We start from the raw sequence: 22,073 nt of genomic DNA, 5'->3' as shown, positions 1-22,073 counted from the left end.
TGCAGGTGTCACCACCAGCAGCCTCGAGAGAGAGCCAGCAGGTGCCGTGCACTTGGATTTGCCCGTCGCTTGTGCCCGTGGCACTTGGAAGATGCCTGGTCAGAGGCATCTTCTCTATGCTCCTTGAAGTAAAAGAGAAAAAGAAAAAAGAAAAAGCAGTGTCCTTTTATGATATCTGCCCCAAAGCCTGGCTCGGAGGCAGAGGGCAGGATTCATTGACCTCACCGATCAACACTGTGGTTCTAAGTTCCAGGATCAATATTTTAAATCTCTTTGCCTATAACAAGGGGCAGGGCCACTGCTTTGCACAATTCCAGGGGCATCTTTTATTCTGTGTGAAGCTTTGTGACTCAAGACTGTAATGTGAGGAGTGCCCCGCTGGAGGTGTGCAATACCCCAAAAGTGGGGGAGGGGGACAGAGAGGAAAGCTGGAGGTTGGCTCCCACTAGCTTCCAGCCTGTGAGACATGGTCGTACTGGTGACTGGCAGCAGAGGGCGATGTTGGTGTGTGCACAGGCAGAAAGAAGTACTGTCGGAAGGTTGCACTCTGTGGTTGTTATGTTGTTTGAAGGGCGGGGGCTGGTAAACTCTGTCTTGCTCAGTAACATTGGCTGATTTTTGCTGTTGTTTGTTGTTTTGACTCTTGGGTCCTTGGATCCCCTTCTCCGAAGGAAATAACATTCTGGGGCCTGAGAGCAGAGGCTTAGTTGACTCATACAGCGTGCTTCTAAGATTATTACAATTTGAATCGCAAGCCAGGGGGCCAACAACTCCTTGGGTTGCATTTGCTGAGCAGGTCTTTTCTGGCCTGTGCACCCAGCATGTGGAGGATCCCTGGCTCCTTGCAAAAGGACTAGAGCCTGGGGAGAGCAGGGATCTGGGATTTGGGCTTCCGGGTCCCCCTTTTCATCACTGATTTGGTCCTGGGATGAGCCTGGCAGCTCCCTTACTCTGAGGCGTGGTGAAAACAGGTTTTCTGCTCCAGGAACTGGTTCAAGTGCTGGGGTCCTTAGGCAAGTTCCTTAACATCTCTGAGCTCCAGTGTCCTCTGCAGGAAAAATGGGAATGCTAACGGTGGCTGCTTTAGAAGACCTGGTACACAGTAGCATTTCGCAAAGGGGAGTTATTTTATCAGTGGAGTGGTCTGGTGAACCCAAACGGAGCTTGACCGAATTCCTGTCCTGTGTTTTACAAGCTGTTTGTCAGCAAACAAGTGACTAGGCCTTCCTGAAAACCTCATTCCCTTATCTGTTAAGAGGTGACATTCTAACCCACAGAGTTGCTATGAAATGCAACTCTGTGGGTTAGAATGTCACCTCTTAACAGATAAGGGAATGAGGTTTTGGAATGTGCGGGCTCAGCGGCCATGGCTCACGGGCCCAGCTGCTCCGCGGCATGTGGGATCTTCCCGGACCGGGGCACGAACCCGCGTCCCCTGCATCGGCAGGCGGACTCCCAACCACTGCGCCACCCATGGAAGAAGATAGTGTGTGAACTGTGTCTAGCACTGCTGGGTGCTTCATGCTAGGTGCTGTGTCTCTGGGTTTCTGGCCCTGGATGTGTTCACCTGACCTGCGGCCATGGAGGACCAGCTGGCAGAGTTCTCCCTCGGGCTGGGCCTGAGCTGACCTCTCCTGCCCGCTGCTCCCTCCAGCTTTGAGACCTTCCCACTGAGATGACTTTTAAAGGCCTAGAACTCCTCAGATGGAGGCGGGGGCAGCCTGGCAGGTGGAGAGGGTACATGGCAGTGGGCCGGTGACAAAGGTGCCATGCCAATTTACATGAAGACGTGAGAAACAAACCAGTGATTATTATAACACGAAAACAAACAGCTATAGAATCAAAGAAAGGGCAAGAGTCCGTGTATGTTTTTAAGGCAAAGCACAGCCTTTAAGAACATCCCAGGCTTGAGGGGACCTTCAAGCCACGCCCTGGCCGCCAGGTATGTGTGCTGGAATCTGCCTGCCAGAGGGGGCTGTGGGGAAGAGTCGGAGGCATTCTGGGGTGACTGCCACTCTGTGGGTGTCTCCCTGCCCCTGAGGCCCTCACCTGCTTGACGCTGCAGGGACCCAGCAGGATGGAGGGCTGCTGCACCGTTGTCACTGGGGAGCTGTGTCCCCTCCCCCAGCCGGTCAGTCTCCAGGCGGCTGTCAGCCAGGGGCAGGTAAGCGGCGTCCTTGGGAGCCTGGGAGCTGCTGATTTATCCCCGCAGTTCAGAACAGCCTGTTTCAGCTCCGGCGCGCTCTGAGTTTGGCCCAGCTGCAGGGTAGTTTTGCTGGCTCTGGCCAGGTCTTCGTTAGTGACCTTGGACCAGTCACTCCGGTGACCAGGGCCTCCATTCCTCAGCTGGGCAGACGCCCACAGGACATCGGGCAATATGGGCCTGATGGGCCCATAAGGGCCCAGAAACCTCTCTCCGAGGTGGACGTTGAAGAGGGACCAGGCGCTGGGTTTGAATCCAGGCTCAGTGTGAATTTGGGGCATCAGACCTCTCTGAGCCTCACTCTCCCATCTCGAAAAAGGGATGGGAATAAAAATGTCTACTTTTCACAAGTTACTATGAGGACTGAGTCAAATGAAGTGTTCAGTAGCCATCATTATCGGCAGCTATCCCTATGAAGGCCGTGGTGGCATATCTATGTAGGGAGGAGAAAAAAAGAGGAAAGGAGGGTCCTGGGGCAGAGGCTACAAAAGGCCTTGGGCCAGACAGGGGTCCTGGGGAGGGAGGTGGGGCCTGTCCAGTGGCAATGGCAGGTCAGGTGATTGGAACAACTGTCCACCTCTTGGTGTGCGGAGCTGCCCTGGGTCTTCCCCACAGGAGACCATCCCTCCCTGTGTGGTCCAGAGCTCTGTGGCAGTGACCGCAGCCCTCAGCCTTCGCTTCCCACAGCTGGGTTCCCAGCTCTGGCGGGAGGGTCCCGCCTGTGCCTGTGTGGCCGCCTCTAGCTAGCTTGTACTCTGTTGCCCCAGGAAGAGGCCACTTCAGTTCTGGGGTTGGTTGTGGTCCGATCTGGGGCCAGGTTCTTGCTGAGCCACTTGTTATTTTTGATAACCACACACCTGTTAGGACACACACACACACACACACACACACACACACTCTAGCAAAATGTGCTTGAAGAACTCACAAGGGGAGGGTCTCTTTGACGTGTGACTTTCCATAATTTCCGAATAGTTTATAGTCTAATTCCCTCGCTAAGCAAATTAAACCTCTTAAGGTAACGATCAGATGGTCCAGATAGTAGCCGTGCATGTGGACATTTGTAAGATTCAAACACTGGTGGGACCAGGCCCATAGTCATTTGCAAAGGCCTGTAATCAAGGCAGAAGCAATTACTTAGCTGAGCAGTTCCCCCTGGGACCTGAGGCGGTATATCAGGCGGTGATGAGTCCAGGGATTATCTGTCTGCCTGCCCCGGAGACCTCCCATTCAGCGGTGCCTGCCCCCCCTCCCAGAGCCCAGGCTCTCAGTGAAGGCCTCCTGACATCTCTGGAACCTGCATACTGGAGACCTTTCTGCCTTGGGAGAATCTGTTTGGAAACAAATAGTTGCAAATCAGCCTGGGAGTCAGATGGCATCTGGGCTGTAGGAACATGGTCCCCAGGCAAAGAGGGATGGGGTGACCTGGGAATGGGAGATGGGGGCAGCTTAAAACACACCAGCTGGCAGCAGCAAGTCCCGTTCTCTTCATCACTGGGGCTCAACCTCCTCCCTCCTTTACTTCCCACCCACAGCCATTCAGGTACCGAGACACGGGGTCCCACCTCCAAAGGGCCTCTCTTTCCATTCCCACTGCCTCTCTCCTCTCTCCGTCCCCTGTCACCACACCTCTGCACCACTGGAAGCTTTTCTAATCGGCTGTCCTTCCCCTCTCGATCCCCTCTCTGCCAGTCTGTGCCTTCCTGCTGCAGCCCATCTTTGGCCATGTTGCCCCCATGGCTCCTGAATCTCCCGAGCCCAGTGCTCAGGAACCCGTGGCCTGGCTCCACCACGTTTCCTGCTGTTTCTCTGGCCGAGGTCACACGAAGGTCCAGGGAGAGCCAGTCTCTGACTTGCCGATCTGGCTCCTGGGGTCCGTTGGTGCCCCTGGAAGCGCCGCTTTCGGAGAAGCCACAGACCAGCCTTGGACCCTGCGGCGGGCATCATGGGTCCATGCAGCGGGCTGGCCGGGGGTATGGTGGGAGGGGGTGGGATGGGGCCTCTGTCCCCGAACGTCCATCCTGCTGCCTGTCCCCGTGTCTGCCGCACCACTGTTGAGAATGAGTCCTTAGGTCTTGAAGGGCTCAAGAATCAACAAGCAAGCTGCAGATGCTGTGAGAGGGCCAAGAGCGTCCATTACGCAGGGTTTCTCAAAGAATGGTCCATGCCACAGCTGTACTGGGGTCATCCGTGTGGGGCTTGTTAAAAGTGTGGGTTCTGGGCCCAGAATCAGGAGTCTGGGGTGGCAAGCATCCCAGGTGGCCCTTCTGCACAGGGTAATTTGGTGACAGCTGGGCTAACACCTTGGCAGAGAAGAATTAGTCTGGAGTAAGGAGAGCCGATTAGGTGCCTAGAGGAGAGGAGTGGGAAGGAGGGACGATGTTGTTGGGCCAGCTGGCAGCCTGTCCCATCTGTGAAAAGGGAATAATAATAGCTACCGATAAGGGCTGTTGTACGCTTTCAATGAAATAGCTCACGTGAAATCCCCTGGTGCCTACTGACTGCTTAATGCATGTTCACAAAAATTAGGAGAGATGGGCTGCACTCTCGTAGAAGAGGGTCAGATCCTACACGTCCCATTGCCTCTTGGGAAGCAAATCTCCCCCCAGCAGGGAAAGCGGGGAAGGATGGCTGGGGGAAGGGAGAGTTGGGCTGTCGACCTTTTTCTGCCACTAACTGGGCTGTGTGATCTTGGGCAAGCCCCTGACCCTCTCTGGGCTTCCCCAGTTTGCTTCTGTGTTAAATGAGGTTGGACTAGGTCACTGGTTCTAAAGCTTTTCCCGTTGTATTCATCTCAAAGTAATATTGAATGCTTGTTGAAAAGAAGAACATTATATTAAAAACAAAAAGCAGAGCCTGAGGGGCAGTTCTGGTGGGCCTGGGAGCTTTATGTGTGAGTATGTGTATGGGGGAGCTGTGTCCGTATTCTCTAAGGCTCTAGCATTCTCCGGTGTCAGGCCTTCTCCAAATATGGCCCCCGTTTATGTCTGGAGAAGGCTGACCGTTCTGGGCCAGAACTCTGTGTGCCGTGACATGGCTGTGGTGGTGATATATGTTGGAAATATTGGTACATACAGTAACAGTAAATATCAGCGACTTACCTGTCAAGTGTGGTGATAGATAAAAGAAATACATGGAGGGAAGTGTCAACTGGGAAAAAAATATACGGCCGGCAGTAAATCACCACCAAGCAATTAAAGCATAAAATTAAGTTGTGTGGTATTTTGTTTCCTCGGGACAGTGCACCGCACTGTGGCAGCTCCTACACATGGGAGGCGGGCGTGGGCCCGGGCTGGCTTCCACTGACTGCTCTCAACGGCCCAGAGAAAGGAAGAACATTGGGTTCAAATCCCAGCACCACGGTCTATGGCTGTGAGGCCCCTGGCACGTTTCTTACCCTCTCTGAACTTGTTTCCTCATCTACAAATGGGGGAATTGTGCATTAATGCATACCATAGGAGTGGGTCATTCACTACGTATGACCAAATAGTCACTGAACACATATCCCGGGCCAGGCACTGCTCCAGGCGCTGGGTCCACTGGTGAACCAAACAGATCCAGCCCCGCTGTCACGGAGCTCGTCTTCTAGAGAGGGGAAAAGACAATACGATAAACGAACGAAATGCACAGTGCATCCATGGGAGATGAGTGCTTTAGAGAAGGGAAAGGAAGTGCTGGGGTGGGGTGCAGGGGAGGTGGTTAAGGACTGCCCCCTGAGAAGGATACATCTGAGGGGAGACCTGTAGAAAATGCAGGGGTGAGCCATGTAGATATCTGGGGAAAGAGCTCCGAGCCTAGGAAGCAGGCCGGATGGTGCAGGATTGTAGAGGCCAGTTAGGGGACTTTGGCTTTTACTCTGAGTGAGAGGGGAGCCCCTGGAAGGTTTTGAGCAGGGGAGTGAGATGGTCCGACTCAGGGTCACTGTGTGGAAGATAGATGGTGGGGCAAGGGCTGTAGCCAGGGGATGCTTTAGGGGAGCTGTGGGCAAGGGGAAAGCGTGGCCTCAGCTGGGGAGGCAGTGGTGGAGACGGCGAGGGGTGGTCCAGTTCTTGGCGTAATTTTGAGTGGTGCCAATGAGATTTGCTGACAGATCAGATGCGGGTGTCTGAGGTTGTCGGCCTGAGCAACTGGAAGAATGAAATCACCCTTCTCTGAGATGGGGAAGGTCACTGGAGGAACAGAAACATTTGCAATAGATGTTTGTTTGAGCAAACATCTGGTTGCCCATGAAATTAGGGTTAAGATTGGCTTTTCAATTCCTGCAAAATGTGCTGTTGGGATTTTGATAGGAATTGCATTAAATCTGTAAATCCCTTTGAATAGTATTGCCATATTAACAATATTAAGTTTTTAAAGCCATGAACATAGAATATCTTTCCATTTGTCTTGGTCTTTTAAAATTTCTTTCAGAAATATTTTGTAGTTTTCAGTGTGCACGTCTTGCACCTGTTTGGTTAAATTTATCCTAAAATATTTGATTCTTTTTGATGCTATTGCAAATGTTCCTGTTCCTGAGGAACAGATGCTGGGATCTGCATCTGGATCAGGAGTTTGGTCTTGGGCGTCCAAGTCGAGATGCTGAGGACGTCATGGGATGTACCCGTCTGGAGTTGGGTGGGGAGGTCTGGGCTTGGAGGTGGAAGTAGAATCCCCAGGGGTGTAGGGGGGGACAGAGAAGAGGTGTGGGAGGTGGAGGAGGGGCTGTCCGAGGAAGGAGCAGACCCAGGAGAGTCGGGTCCTGAGGCCAAGTGAGCACAGCGTTCTAAGGAAGAGGGATGGCCGATGTGGTAGAAGGTCAGGGAAGATTAGGCCTGACCACTGGACTCAGCGATGCCGGGGCCGCGCTGACCTGGTCAAGTGCAGTTGGGGTTGATATGTCGGTGGCACCTTGACTGGAGCGTGTATTACTCAGGGTTTTCCACAGAAATGCAACCAACAGGGTGTGGGTGTGGGGTGTGTGTGGGGGGGTGTGTGTGTGTAAAGAGATTTAATTTAAGGATTGGCTCAGATGATTTTGGAGGCTGAGAAGCCCCAAGATCTGCAGTCAGCAGGCTGGAGACCCAGGAGAGTTGATGGTGTAAGTCCCAATCCAAAAGATGGCAGGCTCGAGACCCAGGAAGGGCCAGCATTTCAGTTCGAGTCTAAAGGCAGGAAAAGACCGATGTCCCAGCTCCCGGCAGTCAGGCAAGGGGAGTTCACTCTCACTCTTGGGAGGGCCAGCCTTTCTGTTCTCTTCAGGTCTTCACCTGATTGGATGAGGCCCATCGCATTGAGGAGGGCAATCTGCTTTACTCCGTCACTGATTCAGATGTTAATCTGTCCAAAACCGCTTCTAGACACACCCAGGAAAATGTTTGAGCAAACATCTGGTTGCTTATGAAATTAACCATCGGAGTGGATTCAAGAGAAGACTAGGAGCAGGGGCATTAGAGACCCTGCCTAGAGACCCGTCTTCTGAGGGATTTTGCTCCAAGGGGAGTAGAGAAAGGGCTGGTAGATGCAAGGAGGTGTAGGGTCAAGAGAGGTTTTATTTTTTTAAGTGGCAGGACATTGATAATAGCATGCTGTATGCTGCTGGGTAGATGTGGTAGAGAGGGGAAGTTAATGATGTGGTGGCAAGGGGGCCAGTTGCTGGGTGAATGATCTTATTAGGCAGGAAGGAGCGGACTCTGCGCCCAGGCGGGCGGTCGGCCTTGACCAGGAGCACAGCCGAGTCAGCTGTAGGAAGCCGAGAGACCTGGGCAAGCGGCGGGGCGGGGGTGGGGGGTGTGTGTGGACGGGACAGTGGGAGGGCCTGGCAGGCCTTTGCTTAGAGCTCTGTTTTTCTCCTGGAAATAGGAGGCCGGGCTGCCAGCTGAGACGGAGGATGAGGGGCCTGAGAGAGAGAAGGTATGGGAAGGTGGGGGGGCTAATGCACTAGGGAAGTGCCCTGTGCTTTCCCGGGCCCTCTTGAGGTCCAGAGCCTGAGTTTAAGGGGAGCCCGGTCAAGGAGGTGGTAGGTTTCCCTCGGCGCTGTCAGACACCCGGTGCTGCATGGAGGAAGCAGAGGACTGAGAGCGGGGCGCAGGTTCGGGGTGTGGGCGCGAGAGCGATTCCTAAGGTGGACCACGGAGTCTTTGCTGGGTAAGGGGGGGACGTGAGGCCACGAGGGGAGGGAGGGGCAGTGAGAGGGGCTGGGTTGCAGGGCTGTAGGCGTCGGGCTACTGCGGGGACTGAGCTGGAAGGACAGGACGGTGCAAAGGTTGGAAGTTATTCCTGGAGGCGCTGCAGTTCCTGGTGACAGGGTCCGGGGCGGACCGTGGGCATGAGTGGCTGAGGAACGGGGGAGGCCATGCCTTTCAGGAGAAGAGGTCAAGGAAACGAGAGGGCAGGGGCAGGAGGGACTCTGGGGACACTGATGCCACTGAGAATTACGGCAGCAGGGACGGTGAGAGCGACAGTGAGCCAGGAGGCAAACTCACCCCGGGGTGGGGCGTGGGCCGGGGTGACAATGCCTGCCCCGGGGAGGTAGCGGTGTGCCCTGAGGGCCAGTTGCGAGGATCAAGTGAGGTTATGTACCACGCGGGCACACGGCAGGTGCTTGGTAAACGGGAGCTGCTCTTTAATCGTGTTGGTGACCAGAATATGGTACCTGGCCTGATGGTAGGCAGAACTTAAAATCAGGAATGTGCTGGAACATCTGCGGTGTAGGATTTACATGCACCTGTTTCTAGAAGATGTGGTGCCTGCCAGGCCTGCCTGTCACCTTTCCTGCAGTATCCAGACACCCTGAAGTGGACAGTGGGCCAGGCAGGCCTGTCGAGAGCAGCCGGGGTGGACAGATGAATGGGCAGAGGGAACTCAGGCTGAGCACGGGAGCAGAGGGCGAGGCCAAGGACACAGGCCTGGCCCTGTTCCCAGGGTCGGGGACAGCCCCTGAACGTCAGCCATGACGTCTGGTGCATTTCCGGAAGCCCAGGCCCCTCACGCCTGAGCTACAGGTGCAGGAAGGTGTGGATAGGACCCGTTGGTGTGTTGAGGTGAACGCCGCGGGGGAAGGCTCTTGGGGCAGCCCTGCATCGCAGGCCTGGGAGCCGCTCAGAGCAGCTGGGGATGCTTGAGGGGCACAGGGCCCCTGGAACCCACTTCCAGTCCAGAATAGAGGCACCACGGCTGGCTGCTCCATGATGTTTTCTGCCTTTGATGCCCCCCGTGCGCCAGCTGTGCTGTCAGAGGCACCGAGTTCAAATCCTGGTCTTTTTACTCTTTGCCTGTGTGAGCCGAGGCCGGCACCTCCCCCATCTGAGCCTCAGTTTCTCATTTGTCAGAAGGCATCATAATCCCCGCCTTCCAGGTTGGGCACTCAGGAGACATCTGTGGAATGAGTGCAATGATGAGAGCAAAGTGGGGTGGAAAGTTTATGTTTTCGTACACTTCGGGCCTCATTTCACCGGGGGGTTCAGTTCCCTTCTTAGGAGAGCTTTTGCCGGGAGCTGCAGTTATTATGGTGAGTGCTAACCCTTCCCCTCCTGCTTCGGACACGTGCTTGAAGGAGCAGTTCGTGCACCCATTCCTCCCTGCGTGCGTTCATTCACTCCTTCGGTGGGTCTTTGTGGCTTGCCTGCTGCTCGTTGGGCAGAGAGAAGAGCATTGCCAGTGACGTTGCTCTGAGAAACGTTAGCCATGAGCAAGTCCTCCCTTGTGTTTTCTTTGTCTTTTGGATCAGCTCCAGCTGCTTTCCCCGGGGAGACCGGCCGTCCCTGAAGGCCTAGCAGGCAGGGTTGACCAGAGAGAGATTGTCCTTCTGGTGAGCAAGGCCAGTGCAGTTTGCACCCGAGCGGGCAGGGCCCTGCACACGGTAGGGGCTCAGCGATAGGACGAAGGGAATGCTGACTAGAAAATTCCTCGGAAGCCTCTTCCTTGGCCAGTGTCCTGCTCGGCCCCCGCCCCCAGCATCCTGCAGATTTGGTCAGGTTGGTTAGACTATTGGTTCTGTGGAGCAGCCAGGTTCACAGTTTTACCTGGTTTTGGACCCGGGAGTTTTAGCTGCGGTCATCTCATTATTGCTCGTCACAGAACAAGTTGTGTATCCTCTCCAGGCCGTGGCTGCCTCACCTGTGGCTCTGGCTGGTCTGAGATCTGGACACTCAGGACAGTGTCGTCATCACATCTGCAGCCCTACAGGACGGCGCCTTATTCTGGGCTCGCTGGCTCTGACCAGAAGTTGGGGTGGGGAGCCCCTCAGGACTGGGCCATGCTGGGAGAGCCCTGTGGGCCCAGGGGGTGCATGCAGTCCCCTCGCTGAGGGTCCCGCTGGCCGTGCTCCAGGGGAGAGGGGTAATAAGGGGCAACTTCCACTTACCATCGGTATAAATCCCACAATCAGGAAAATTGCTTCAATTGCTAAAAAACACCGGTGGGAAAGTCCATTTATTTTTCATTTTTCTTGTGCACTTGCCACCCTCACGCATGAATCACTGTCGGTATGTAGATTAAATTTATACCCTCGTTATCTTTCATGTCTCTGGGGCTCTGGTGTCAACTAGGTTTCTGGTTACGGAAAGCCACAGCCTGCATTTTAGTGGGGAGAGGATGTGGCCCTGCCTGTGGGCGGGGCCGCTGCAGGGTCTCCACTCTGTTCTGGAGTCTGCTCAGCCCTCCTCCCACCCCCACCTCCTGCCCCCACCCCCGGTCTCCACCCCGTGACCTGGCCACAAAATAGGACTTGCTTTTTGGAACATTCTAGTTCTTCTCTGGAGCTGCTTCTGCTCCAGCCTTTGCAGCAAAGGATTTGGACCCTTGGGTTTCGGTGGTTTATTTGGGAGGGTTTTGCAGTGAGCAGGATTGTTTCATTTTGAACACCTGCTTTGTGAATTGGCCTGGACTGGATAGCAAACTACAGGCAATTTGAAAACACACTCTAGTAACACATAAACAGGCTTCCTTTCTCTTTGTCCTTCAGACACACACACACACACACACACACACACACACACACACACGCACACACCACACACACACACACCACACACACACACACACACACACACACACGAGCTGGGTGCCTGCCTGCCTTCCTCTCTAATACAGGCGACATGGTTAGACAGCAGCTGTGGAAGCAGCCTGGTTCTCACCTGTGCTCTGGGAGGTTCAGAACCATCTAGGACTGACAGTAGACTTTGTTCTCCATTCTCAGATTTAGCCATCTCCTTGCATAATCTCTAAAATCATGGTTCTTTATTCACTGATTTATTTTTCAACAAACTTGATCTCTACTTTTCTGGGTCCTGGACTTGAAATCTGATGAAACCCTTGAAACCCTTTGAAAATTTGTTGAAAGTCCAGGCCCCCCCTCCTGATGCACAGTTTTGAAAAAACTCAGGGGTAGTTGACAGAGCCCGTCCTGAGTTCTGGGCTGAGAACCCCTGCTCTAAAGAGGCCTTCTTCCATGCATGCCACCGTCCTCACAAAACCGGGGGGCATTCCAGGAGTTCAGAAGCCTGGGGTCCTTCCGAGCCAAACAGCTCAGGCCCTCACACCCCGACACCCTCCTCAGATCTCGTCTCAGAAGAGCAGTCCCTGGGGCCACGCTCCTGGCTCTTTCGGGGTTACCCATCTAGACTTAGAGAACCCCACTTCTCTCTGTGACTCCATGCCCCCGGGATGGGGCTGAAGCCGCAGCTGGCCGTGCCTGCTCCAGGCCCCTGCAGCCCCCGGCAGGTATCATTACTGCACAAGAGACCCATCATTCTGCATTAATCTGGGATTCATCATGATAGCCATGACCATAATTAATTTATTTGGTATTAATGGGGATGAAATATGTACTGTCCTTTCAGGGGAAATCAGGCTGCCTATAAGCATTAGTTAAAAGGACCATTAAAATCAAACCTTCCCCAGATCCATTAGGCAAAGTCTTTCATCCTGAAGAAGATAAAGTTCTGCTGTGTGAAATGTCATGAATAATTAGGTTGATTGCTGTTTTAAACTCTGCCCCTTCCTCCCTAACCCTCCCACCTCCCTCCTGCAGCAGAGCCCCCCACGCACCCACCGCTTCATCGTCACATCTGCACTGGCCCCCAATTCCCCTCTGGCCTCTACGACCACTGGTGTGGCTCTGTGTGTATGGCCAGGACAGGGAACGGGGCTTAATGCCCCAGCTGGACTATAGTTGCAATAGTCTACTTCTCTTCTTTTCCCAACCTTGGGCCCGGGTGGTGGGCACCTTCCTCTTGCCTCGGTGCTGCTCCAGAAAGGGGTTGATGGGAAGAGGTCTGAGGCAGCATTTTTCAAACTGAGGTCTGCAGGCCCCGCACCTCGAATGGTGGCAGGGGTATAAAGCGCAGATTCCCGGGCTCACATCTCAGGGGCTGTGCGTGGGAAGGGGACGGAGGCTGCTACGGAGGGTTTGGTGTCTGCCGGATGGAGGGGAGAGGCAGGAGAGAGAACCCATCGTGAGAGGCCCGCTCTGCGGCCGACGTGTGATTTCTCCGGAGCCCCGTGTGGGCCCCGGCGTGTGGCGTGTCCCAGCCACACGGGCCTCTCCCGTGGGGAGCACGGGAAGAGGCGTTTCACCTGATGCTTTATGCACATGGGTGCACACGGTTGCCCCGTGGGGCTGGTCCTCCAGGCCTCACCATCAAGCTGAAGAAACCAGGAGGCAGAGGGCGAAACTGCCCGCTCAGTGGGACCTGGAAAATCCTACAGCCCTGGGTGAACTGACGAGCTGTTAATCGGACAGTTGGGTGGCCCAGGGGTGGAGGCCCATGGACCCCCCGGAGTGGTGGGGTGGGGGAGGGACAGATGAAAAGTGCGCGCAAGCCAGACCCCGCCTCCCTGCCGCGCGCTCTAATCTTTTCACGCCGCGCTGCCCTTACAGGCGCTTCGGCACAAAATGCACGGCCTGCCAGCAGGGCATCCCCCCGACCCAGGTGGTCAGGAAGGCGCAGGACTTCGTCTACCACCTGCACTGCTTCGCCTGCATCATCTGTAACCGGCAGCTGGCCACGGGGGACGAGTTCTACCTCATGGAGGACGGACGGCTGGTGTGCAAGGAGGACTACGAGACGGCCAAGCAGAACGGTAATCAGCACGGCCCCTCCCCCGGCCTCCGTGCCGGCCGTGCCCCCTGTCCTGCCTGAGTCCGGGCTGCCCACCCCTCGGAGCCCTGCTCGCCCCCTGCCTCCTCTAGAACCTTCCCAGATGCCTGCAGGGAGGGGGAACCCCCAGCCCCCAGCCCTTGGCACTTGCTGCTCCACGGAAGCATCAACCGGTTTCCGGCCGCTGAGTACCTGCCTGTCTCGCGCGCCAGCACGTTGGCTCGGGAGCTGCTGAGGACCTTGTGCCCATCATCTCGAGGCCCCTCGCTTGGGGCGGGGCTGGGAGGGTGCTCCGTCTGCAGTGGAGCTGCTCATCAGTTTCACATATCGGGGTGCACATCTACCTCTGCACCTCAGAGGCTTCGGTCAGCAGGAGCCCTGGCATTGGCCTAGGTCACCCTTGGAACGGGTCAGCTCGGTTTTCAGTTAACTGTATTGTGTTTCCCCTCTCAGACTGTGGGCTTCTCGAGGGCAGGGCCTTAGGGGTGACGACTCTTGTGTCTCCCAAGCCCCTCATATGGGAGCAGATGCTCAGCCAGTCTCCTCGTTCAGGGAGACCCCACCATCTGAACCATCTGCTCCCGTGCACCCCGCCACCCTTCCCTGGCCACCTCAGGGCCCTGAGCACGGTCTGCACAGAAGCTCGCAGCACAGGCTGAGGCTGATGTCGGGCCCCAGCCTTTAGTAACCACCCTGGAAAGCCTGCCTTCACAGGGGCGACCTGGGCAGCAGCGGCTCCTGCCCTCCAAGGCCTTGCTCCTGGGCAGCCCTAGGTCTTTCCTGGGCCTTCCCAGGGCCTAGAGAGGGCTCGGACCCCTCCCCGCCATTCCCCGCAGGAAAGCCAAGCCCGACTCCCCACCTCCTGCAGCCTCACCTCAGGCTTCTCACTCACGGCTGTGCCCTCCACCCGAATATGGTATTTGGCCAAAGTCAACCTGGGAATCTCAGGCGCACAAACTCGTGAAACGTCCAAGGTCATTTGCCTTTGACTAGAGTTTATTTCGACTCAGGGTGTTACTGCGGAACACTTTTGTTGACGGCTCTGGGCTTGATGAAAAAACAAAGGAACGACAATTTCATGTATCTCCTTCCAGGTCTTTCGTCGGTCCCCACATATATATTGTATAGATACGATCAATGCATGGAGAAATTAGTCTTTTGCTAACGAATGCAGTTCAAGTGTTTGTGTTGGTGAGGCCGCGGGAACCGAGCTCAGGCTGGGAGGGACAGCGCGGCAGGGCCTCCTCTCTCTTCTGCCCCCACCCCCAGAGTTCTGGCGTTTGACATGGACCGCCCTTTAGTCTCTTCTCCTCTTTCTGGGGCCTCTGCAAGCCTGCTCCCAGGCTCTTTGCCTTAATGTATTAATCTGCTCTGGCCCCTTAAAACTCACTCGGTGCAGTTACTTTGGAGTCACTTATGGTGTCACAGAAGATTAGGGATAAACCCTCAGCGCAGATGGACTCAGAGAGCCCAAGCTGCCTGTGCAACTCTGATGCCCTTCACCAGAGACCCCAAGGATGCAGGCCACCCCCAGGGCCAGCGGCTGCTTCTCGCAGTCAGAGGCCTCCTTTAGACCCTGAGCACGTGCAGCCCGGCGTCCACTGCTACTGTGGATGGGTCGAGAGAAAGGGGAGACCAGCTGGGGAGGCAAGAATGACCCAGTGGGGCTAACGCTCTTATCGAGGATGCTTTGCCTCGCAGCAGACCTCTGTAGGATGGTGGAAAGACACCGAATTTGGCCTCAGAGGTTGGTGGGCATCTCTGCCGGGTCATGCACTAACTTGGGGGTTCCCCCGGCAAGTTGTGTACCTGGCTGAACCTCGGCATCTCAGCTCCATAGGGGTGGGTCAGAGCACCTGTCACATAGGGCTGTGTCCTGAGGTTTCCAGAGGCTGACGCTTGTGGAATGGGACGTTCCACGAGGGAGAGACCAACGTGGAAAAGAAATGCAAACGGTAGGTGAGATCTGTTGTAGGTTTGCCAGCAGCTGGGGCTTACACAGTGTTTCCGGTCCGTTCCTCCTGCCTCTGGCTGTCAGTGAGGCAGCGGCCGCTCCATCCCTTGAAATCTGGGTGCTCCTCGGTACAGCAGGGGCCTTGGTCTGCTGTGGGGCATTTGGCTCTCTCTTCTTATGTTTTAATTCCTCCTTGCTAATCTAAACCCTCTTTCAGGCTTAGGTTCCCTCGCTGGTGCTACCCAAAAGACTGAATATCAGCTATTTGTATCTTGGTGTGAATGATTTCGTTCATTTGTTAGTCTCCCTGGATATTTGCATTTTCAATATAATGAGGTGGCATTTTAGGCCAGGGACAAGTGCTAGGAGACCCTGCATAATTCAAAACTAACATATTTTAAGACTAATTTTCCCATAAGAATTAATGTAAAAAGTCGAGGGGCGGGCGTGTATCCTGGGAGCACATAAATCCATAACCAGTGAAGTGTGTCTTTGCCTTAATGCTACTTTTTATTTTCTCAGCACTATCTCAGTCTCTCCCAGATGCTCTCTCCTAAATTAACAGCCTAGGGTATCATGGTCTTGCTTGGCCTTCCTCATAGCATTTTATCACATTTAACTTCCGTACCAAAGTTATTGATTTTCGGGTACATTTTTCAGCACGAGCACTGCCACCGCTACTTAATGAATACTTGGATGATATTGTTATAGGATATAAAAAAGATTTTAAATTATAATAACAGTGAATGTTAAAATAACAGCATAATAGTCCCCATAATCACAAGAAGAAAGTTCCGCGTACATAGCCAGCCATGCGGAACCAAGGGGCCACCAACCCAGGATGACAGGGGTTTGTCCCAGTGGCACTGCCATCTGGCCAACCTAATGCACTAGGCCAACCTATCTTGAAATTAAGCAATTCTCGATGAATTGAAAAAATTTTTGGTGGTTTCATTATTTCAAATTTTGTACGTAAAGACCGTATGGGTATTTTTAAAGTGCACTGTTTCGTATTTGCATCAAGTTCTGTCATGCTCTTATCTCTGTAAATACGGGTAGACGGGAGTGATTCCTAACAACAGAATTTAAAGAATTTTGGAGGTTTTCCTCAGTGCATGTGCCTCAGTGGCTCTGGAATCCTTCCTCCTGGTCCTGTGTCCAGGACCCCAGGGAGGGACTTGAGTGGTGGGCTTTGAGGATGACAGTCCTCTGCTGGGGAAGAAAACGGCCCAAGGAGGAGAGAGGACTGGGGGCCTTGTCCCCCCTCCGCTGTGTGCACGACTGATCGTAGTGTGAGCCTGGGCTTCATGTCATTAAGGATGACTTAATCCTACAACGTGCCACCCACCCAGGCTTCAGAGGGGTGAGGGGACTTGCCCATGCACTCACTCAATGAGAATGGTGAACCCAGGTCTTCTGACTCCAAGAAAAACCTTTTAGAATTGTTGTGAGGCTCCTGGGCACATAAAGCTCTCAGGTCAACACCAGGCACACAGTAAGCACTTAATAAACATTAGCTATTTTTATTGTTGTTCCTAAGAGAGGGTTTTCTTAGGTGGAAAGGAAGAAAGGTGGGAAGATAGGCATGGAGCAGACCCCCTTCAAAGTACATATGTGGGAGGGGCACAAAGACCCCAGAGGGCCAGACGCAGCCGCCCGTTCCCTCTTGCTTGACTCCCGGGGGTGCTAGGCAGAGAACGGAAGTAAGTCTGAGTGCTGGGAGAGGAGCAAACCACTTACACCCAGTGCCTCTCTCTGTGCCTGACTCTGACTGAGAATAAACAGCCTTTGACCCACAGGAACTTGATGCTCAAAATCCACTGAAGACAGTTGATCAATCAGCATGTTGTCCTGAACACTCTTCAGACCAGTGTTTTTCCAAAAAGTTTGACTATGATCTACAGTAAGAGACTCATTTTATGTTTCAACTCAGCACACAGATTCATACAGCAAGCATTGATCAAGTTTCATGAAACAATACTCGCTCTCATCTGCCTCGTCCATCCCGTCCCAGCCCATCCCATCTCACTCCATCCCATCCATTTGATTTCCTCTCTTAGTTTGCGATCAACTAAATTGACTTCACAACACACTAGTGGGCTCTGACCCATAATTTATGAACACTGCTTCGGTGAATAGTGAATGTACAGGTCACCCCTGCTATGAGCCCAGGGCTGTGGCAAGGCAGCGAAGCCGTGGGTGGGACCTGGGGGAACGGACCTTCCTGATGGGAGGAGGGGCAGGCGTCTGGGGCAGCCCAGAGCACAGACTTCATTCCGACTCCTTCACCTTTGCAGCCTTGGCAGTGACTCACATGGTTGGCCAGTCAGAGTGTTTGTCATGATGGGGAAACGCATGGAGTGGTACACCTTCAGTCTGAGGAAAGCCCCTGTGTGGCTGGGCTGGCAGGGGAGAGGCAGGGAGCTGAGGCAAGGAGGACATGGTCCTCACTTTTCAGTGACTCAGAGGGCCTGTGGGCTCCCTGGGGTTTGGGACCACGCCCCTTTGGTATTCCCCCATTTTCCCTCACTCTTGCCCATAGCAGGCAAGATTATATGGGGAGAGGAGGAAGGCGGGTTGAGACCCAGCTGCTCCAGATGGGCTGGACCCAGTAAGAAGTGGTTTTCATTGCAGATGACTCAGAGGCCGGAGCTAAGCGACCCCGGACCACCATCACGGCGAAGCAGCTGGAGACATTGAAGAACGCCTACAAGAACTCCCCTAAGCCCGCCCGGCACGTGAGGGAGCAGCTGTCCTCGGAGACAGGCCTGGACATGAGGGTCGTACAGGTGAGACACCAGCCACCCTGGCCCCCGGGCCTCCTTTGCTGACCGGGGATCCCAGGCCCGGCGCCACCCAGGCCGGGCCTGGGGCAGGGGTGGAGGCTGTCCTGCGGGTCCCTGCATCTGTGCCCTCCACGTGAGGGAGGCTTCGGGAGTGGTACCCATGGTACCTCATCAGCGGTGTCGCTGATCCCCTGGGGGAGTTGGGCTCAGGGCCACAAGCCCCGGAAATCTGCCGAATCAGAGGCAGATTTCTGAGGCCCAGGCAGGGGGAGTGGTGGGCACGTCCCATTCCTTGCCCTGAGCTCTGCTGAGGCTTCGGTCTTTGTCTTTTGTCTCGGGGACCCTGGGGGCTTTGGGTTCGTGGTGGACGCCCCCCGAGATTGTCCCTTGTGCTTGTGTGGCAGGTTTGGTTTCAGAACAGAAGGGCCAAGGAAAAGCGGCTGAAGAAGGACGCGGGGCGGCACCGCTGGGGGCAGTTCTATAAGAGCGTCAAGAGGAGCCGGGGAGGCAGCAAACAGGAGAAGGAGAGCTCGGCAGAGGACTGTGGGGTTAGTGACAGTGAGCTGAGCTTCCGAGGTGAGCAGGGCTGCCGGGGCGAGGCCCAGGCCCTAGGAGAGGCCCCTGGGAAACTCATCCCCGATGCTCACGAGGGGTCTTTCTGGAGGCCTGGCCACCTCCCTCTCGAACACAGCTCTCCCTGCAACTTGGGGTAAAGGGCAGGGGGGAAAGGGTAGTGGCCCTTCCAGAGGGGACAGGGCAGAGGAAACCAGAGCTCTGCTGCGGACACATGGAAGCCGGGTTCCCAAGCCCATGGGCCCCAAGGCCTCCCCTCCTTGCCTGCGGCCCGGGGCTCCCTCACCAGCCCAGGCAGCTGTGCAGGACAGCTGTGTCTCTGCCTGCACCCTGAGCCCCCCTCCTGCATTTCTCCCCTCGGCCGGGGCACTGGGCTCCCTCCCGTGACCCCCTAGAGTGAGCCACCTCCTCTCCTGGCGGTGGGAGGATGTGCTGAACGGGCCCTTTGCCCCGGGAAGTCAGTACTGTGAGCGCACGTGAGGTGGGGACCGGCCTCATTCTGAAATCCCTTCCCCCACCGCTCCTGTCACCCGGTCCAGCGCACGCGCTTTGCTGCATGCGCTATATTCAAATTTGTGCGTCAGCAAAGTTGCAAATGGCTGCATGTTTTGGATCCTTCGGTCGTTTGCAGATAGCCGTAACGGTTCTCATGCAATGAGTCCTCGAATGTGGAAGGTCTTCTGTTGTGGGGCGAAGGGAAGAGTCCTGAGCTGGGGGATCAGAAATCTGGCTTCCGGTTATGGCTCTGTCAAACGGATTCACTTCTCTCGAGCCTCAGTTTCCCCATCTATAAATGGGGAATAACCACATCCTTGCCCACCTCGCAGTGTTCTTGGGGATCCGTGAACACAACTGACTGTGAATGTGTTTGGGGAAAGCTCAGCACATTTTCACACTTGGGAGACACGACCATCCCCTCTAGGGAGCCTGTGGCTCCCACAGAGGGCCCTGGCCGCACGGGATGACAGGTGTAGGCAAAAGGCCAGGTAATGGCCGTTTCACAGTGGAGCTGAGCCTTCGACCCCTGGCCCCTCTAAAGGGCATGACTCCTCTCCTCCTCTTCATTTTTATGGGTGGGGTGAGGGACAGCCTAGGGCAGGTCGTCAGGAGGGAGGGGTGTTGAAGTCCACTCTGGGGTGGCCTTGGTAGGAAGGATGCACAGGCCCAGGTGGGAATAGAAAGGAAGTCTGTGGGCTGCCCGCCAGGACCGTGATGTCCTGAGAGGACTGTAGCCCAGCCCAGAGGTCTGCCCGTGGGGCCCTGGGGAGGGTTCAAGGGCCCTATGCTCACCTTCCAGGCCTCTTGGCGGGGGAGGGGGAAAGCCACTTAATCTCCTCTAAGCTGCTGAAATCAACGTCTGGAACATACAGGATTGTTAAGTCTTGTTTCATAGCTCCTTTCTGTTGGGTGCAGGTGGGTCCCCAGGTTGACATATCATTGGTCTCTCCAGGTAATTATATAATCTTCTTTTTCTTAAGACTAAAATTGCTCACTTCGGTCGGAGAGAGGAATTCTTCCCGGTGGCAAAGGTTCCATTAGATCCCCTTAATGAAATTCTTCATAAAACAAGAAGGTCATTTGCCTTAATCAGTCCAATACTTTGTCTCCAGTGAAGAGCTTATTGGTAGACAGAGAAACCAAGTACTTGAATACTGAACCTCTTTCCCAGGTAGACCAGAAGGCTTTCGTACACATCTTAGAGAGGTCCTCAGCCCCCCTGACCGCATGGGCCTGCTTGTTTCCCAACTAACTGAACCAAGCACTTTTCCCAGCTTGAAAACTTTCAGATGAAATCTTGTTAGCACAGAGTTTCTTCCGTTTGTGATGTGGAGGACATATGACCCACCAAACCTCAGGCGTTCGTATTCCTCAGTGTAGCCATCTTCGTACCTGAGCACACGTGGGACCAACAAACTCACCAAACATTTGTCCAGTCTTCTGGGACCTGGGCGTTTGGTCTCTGCAGGTGTGGGTTCTGTTTTTTCCCCTTGATGTGGGTCAGTCTCTGGATGCCAGGCTGACGTGTTGGCGCCTGGCTCATGCTTGGGCTTCTTTCCTGGTCGTGTGTATTCCTAGGTTGTGAAGAACAGGGGACCACCGGAGTCCTGGCGGCTGACAATAAATCTCCGTTCTTTTGTCCACAGAGGATCAAATTCTCTCAGAACTTGGCCACACCAATAGGATTTATGGCAACGTGGGGGACGTTACAGGCGGACAGTTAATGAATGGGAGCTTCTCCATGGATGGGACAGGACAATCCTATCAGGACTTGAGGGATGGGAGCCCCTATGGAATTCCCCAGTCTCCATCCTCCATCTCGTCCCTGCCATCCCACGCTCCTTTGCTCAATGGGCTGGATTACACGGTGGACAGTAATTTGGGCCTCATTGCGCATGCAGGGCAGGGAGTAAGCCAGACGCTGAGAGCCATGGCTGGGGGACCCACCTCTGACATCTCCACAGGAAGCAGTGTAGGCTATCCCGACTTTCCAACTAGCCCAGCCTCTTGGCTCGATGAAATGGATCATCCTCCTTTTTAAGCACCTCTCCTCCCCACCCTACCCGTCCTCTGGCTTGACAGAATATCTTCAAGGATCAAAAGAGACTTGCCTTTTAAGGATCAAAAGCGCGCCAATGTGAATTTCCATTATTTTCAATGGAAGTCCTCTGCCGATCCCGGGGAGGTCGCGGGACCCCACTAGGGCTTGTTTTCCTGGGAAGTGGTGGGAGAGCAGCCTCGTCTCAGAACACAGCACAGGGGCACAGAGCCCAGAGCGCTAGGGTGCTGGCTTGTTGGCTCCTCCCCCGCCCTGCTTACAGGCTTTGGCTGCACAGTGCTTGGTTGACGGCATGACTGTGTCAGGCCACCTTGCTCTTTGGGAACTCTGCTCCAACCGGAGTGTCTCGTCATGCCCCCCCGAACCACTGCTCTCACCAGAACCAAGATTTCTGAGGTAGAGGCATCACGGCCCTTGAATATTGATAAAAGTGATTTCTGGACCACCTTTATTGAACCCTAATTTTCAAAATAAAAAGTCACTTATTAAAGGTCAGTGGAAAACTTTGATGGCCAGAGTTCGATGTTGAAAACATGCTCCCTCCTCCTTTTTTTTTTGCTGTGAAAAATATGACTTCTTCCCTACCCAGAAATACATGCCGGAGACCATTTGGTCAGTTTTGGTTTTTATGAAATCCCATCTATATCACTGAATCCCTGACGGCAAGAAGTGCTTTTCATTGCAGGTGACTCTGAGGCTGGAGCTGAGTGGCCCTGGACCATCACAGCGACTGCATGACAAGTCCCCCTGGTACACAATGTGCCTTTTTAATTTGCCTGTATTATTTATTCCACAAGACAGGCTGTGGGTTCCAAAATGATCAAAGCTAAAATATGGAGAGAACAGAACGACAATCAGTGAAAACATTTGTAGACGTTTGGATTCCAAATATGCGGTCTGTTTAGCCAAGTCAGCAGATGCCAGT

At 54.5% G+C, this 22,073-nt stretch overlaps 1 protein-coding gene across 1 annotated transcript in view; it reads left to right on the top strand.

The window, feature by feature from the left end:
* Positions 1 to 21,827, top strand: part of LHX4 (LIM homeobox 4) — a 43,451-nt gene extending 21,624 nt beyond the window's left edge. Inside the window, exons 3-6 of the mRNA XM_033847763.2 lie at positions 13,059 to 13,261; positions 17,867 to 18,021; positions 18,423 to 18,594; positions 20,736 to 21,827. Of these exons, the coding sequence (XP_033703654.1) occupies positions 13,059 to 13,261; positions 17,867 to 18,021; positions 18,423 to 18,594; positions 20,736 to 21,130 (925 nt within the window). The 3' untranslated portion in view covers positions 21,131 to 21,827. The remainder of the gene's footprint in view (positions 1 to 13,058; positions 13,262 to 17,866; positions 18,022 to 18,422; positions 18,595 to 20,735) is intronic.
* The last annotated feature ends 246 nt before the right edge of the window (positions 21,828 to 22,073 follow it).

This window comes from Tursiops truncatus, chromosome 1 (genome assembly GCF_011762595.2).
Source record: "Tursiops truncatus isolate mTurTru1 chromosome 1, mTurTru1.mat.Y, whole genome shotgun sequence".
Classification (NCBI taxonomy): domain Eukaryota; kingdom Metazoa; phylum Chordata; class Mammalia; order Artiodactyla; family Delphinidae; genus Tursiops; species Tursiops truncatus.
Note: the sequence above shows the minus strand (reverse complement) of the source record. Positions and strands in the feature narration are given on the sequence as shown.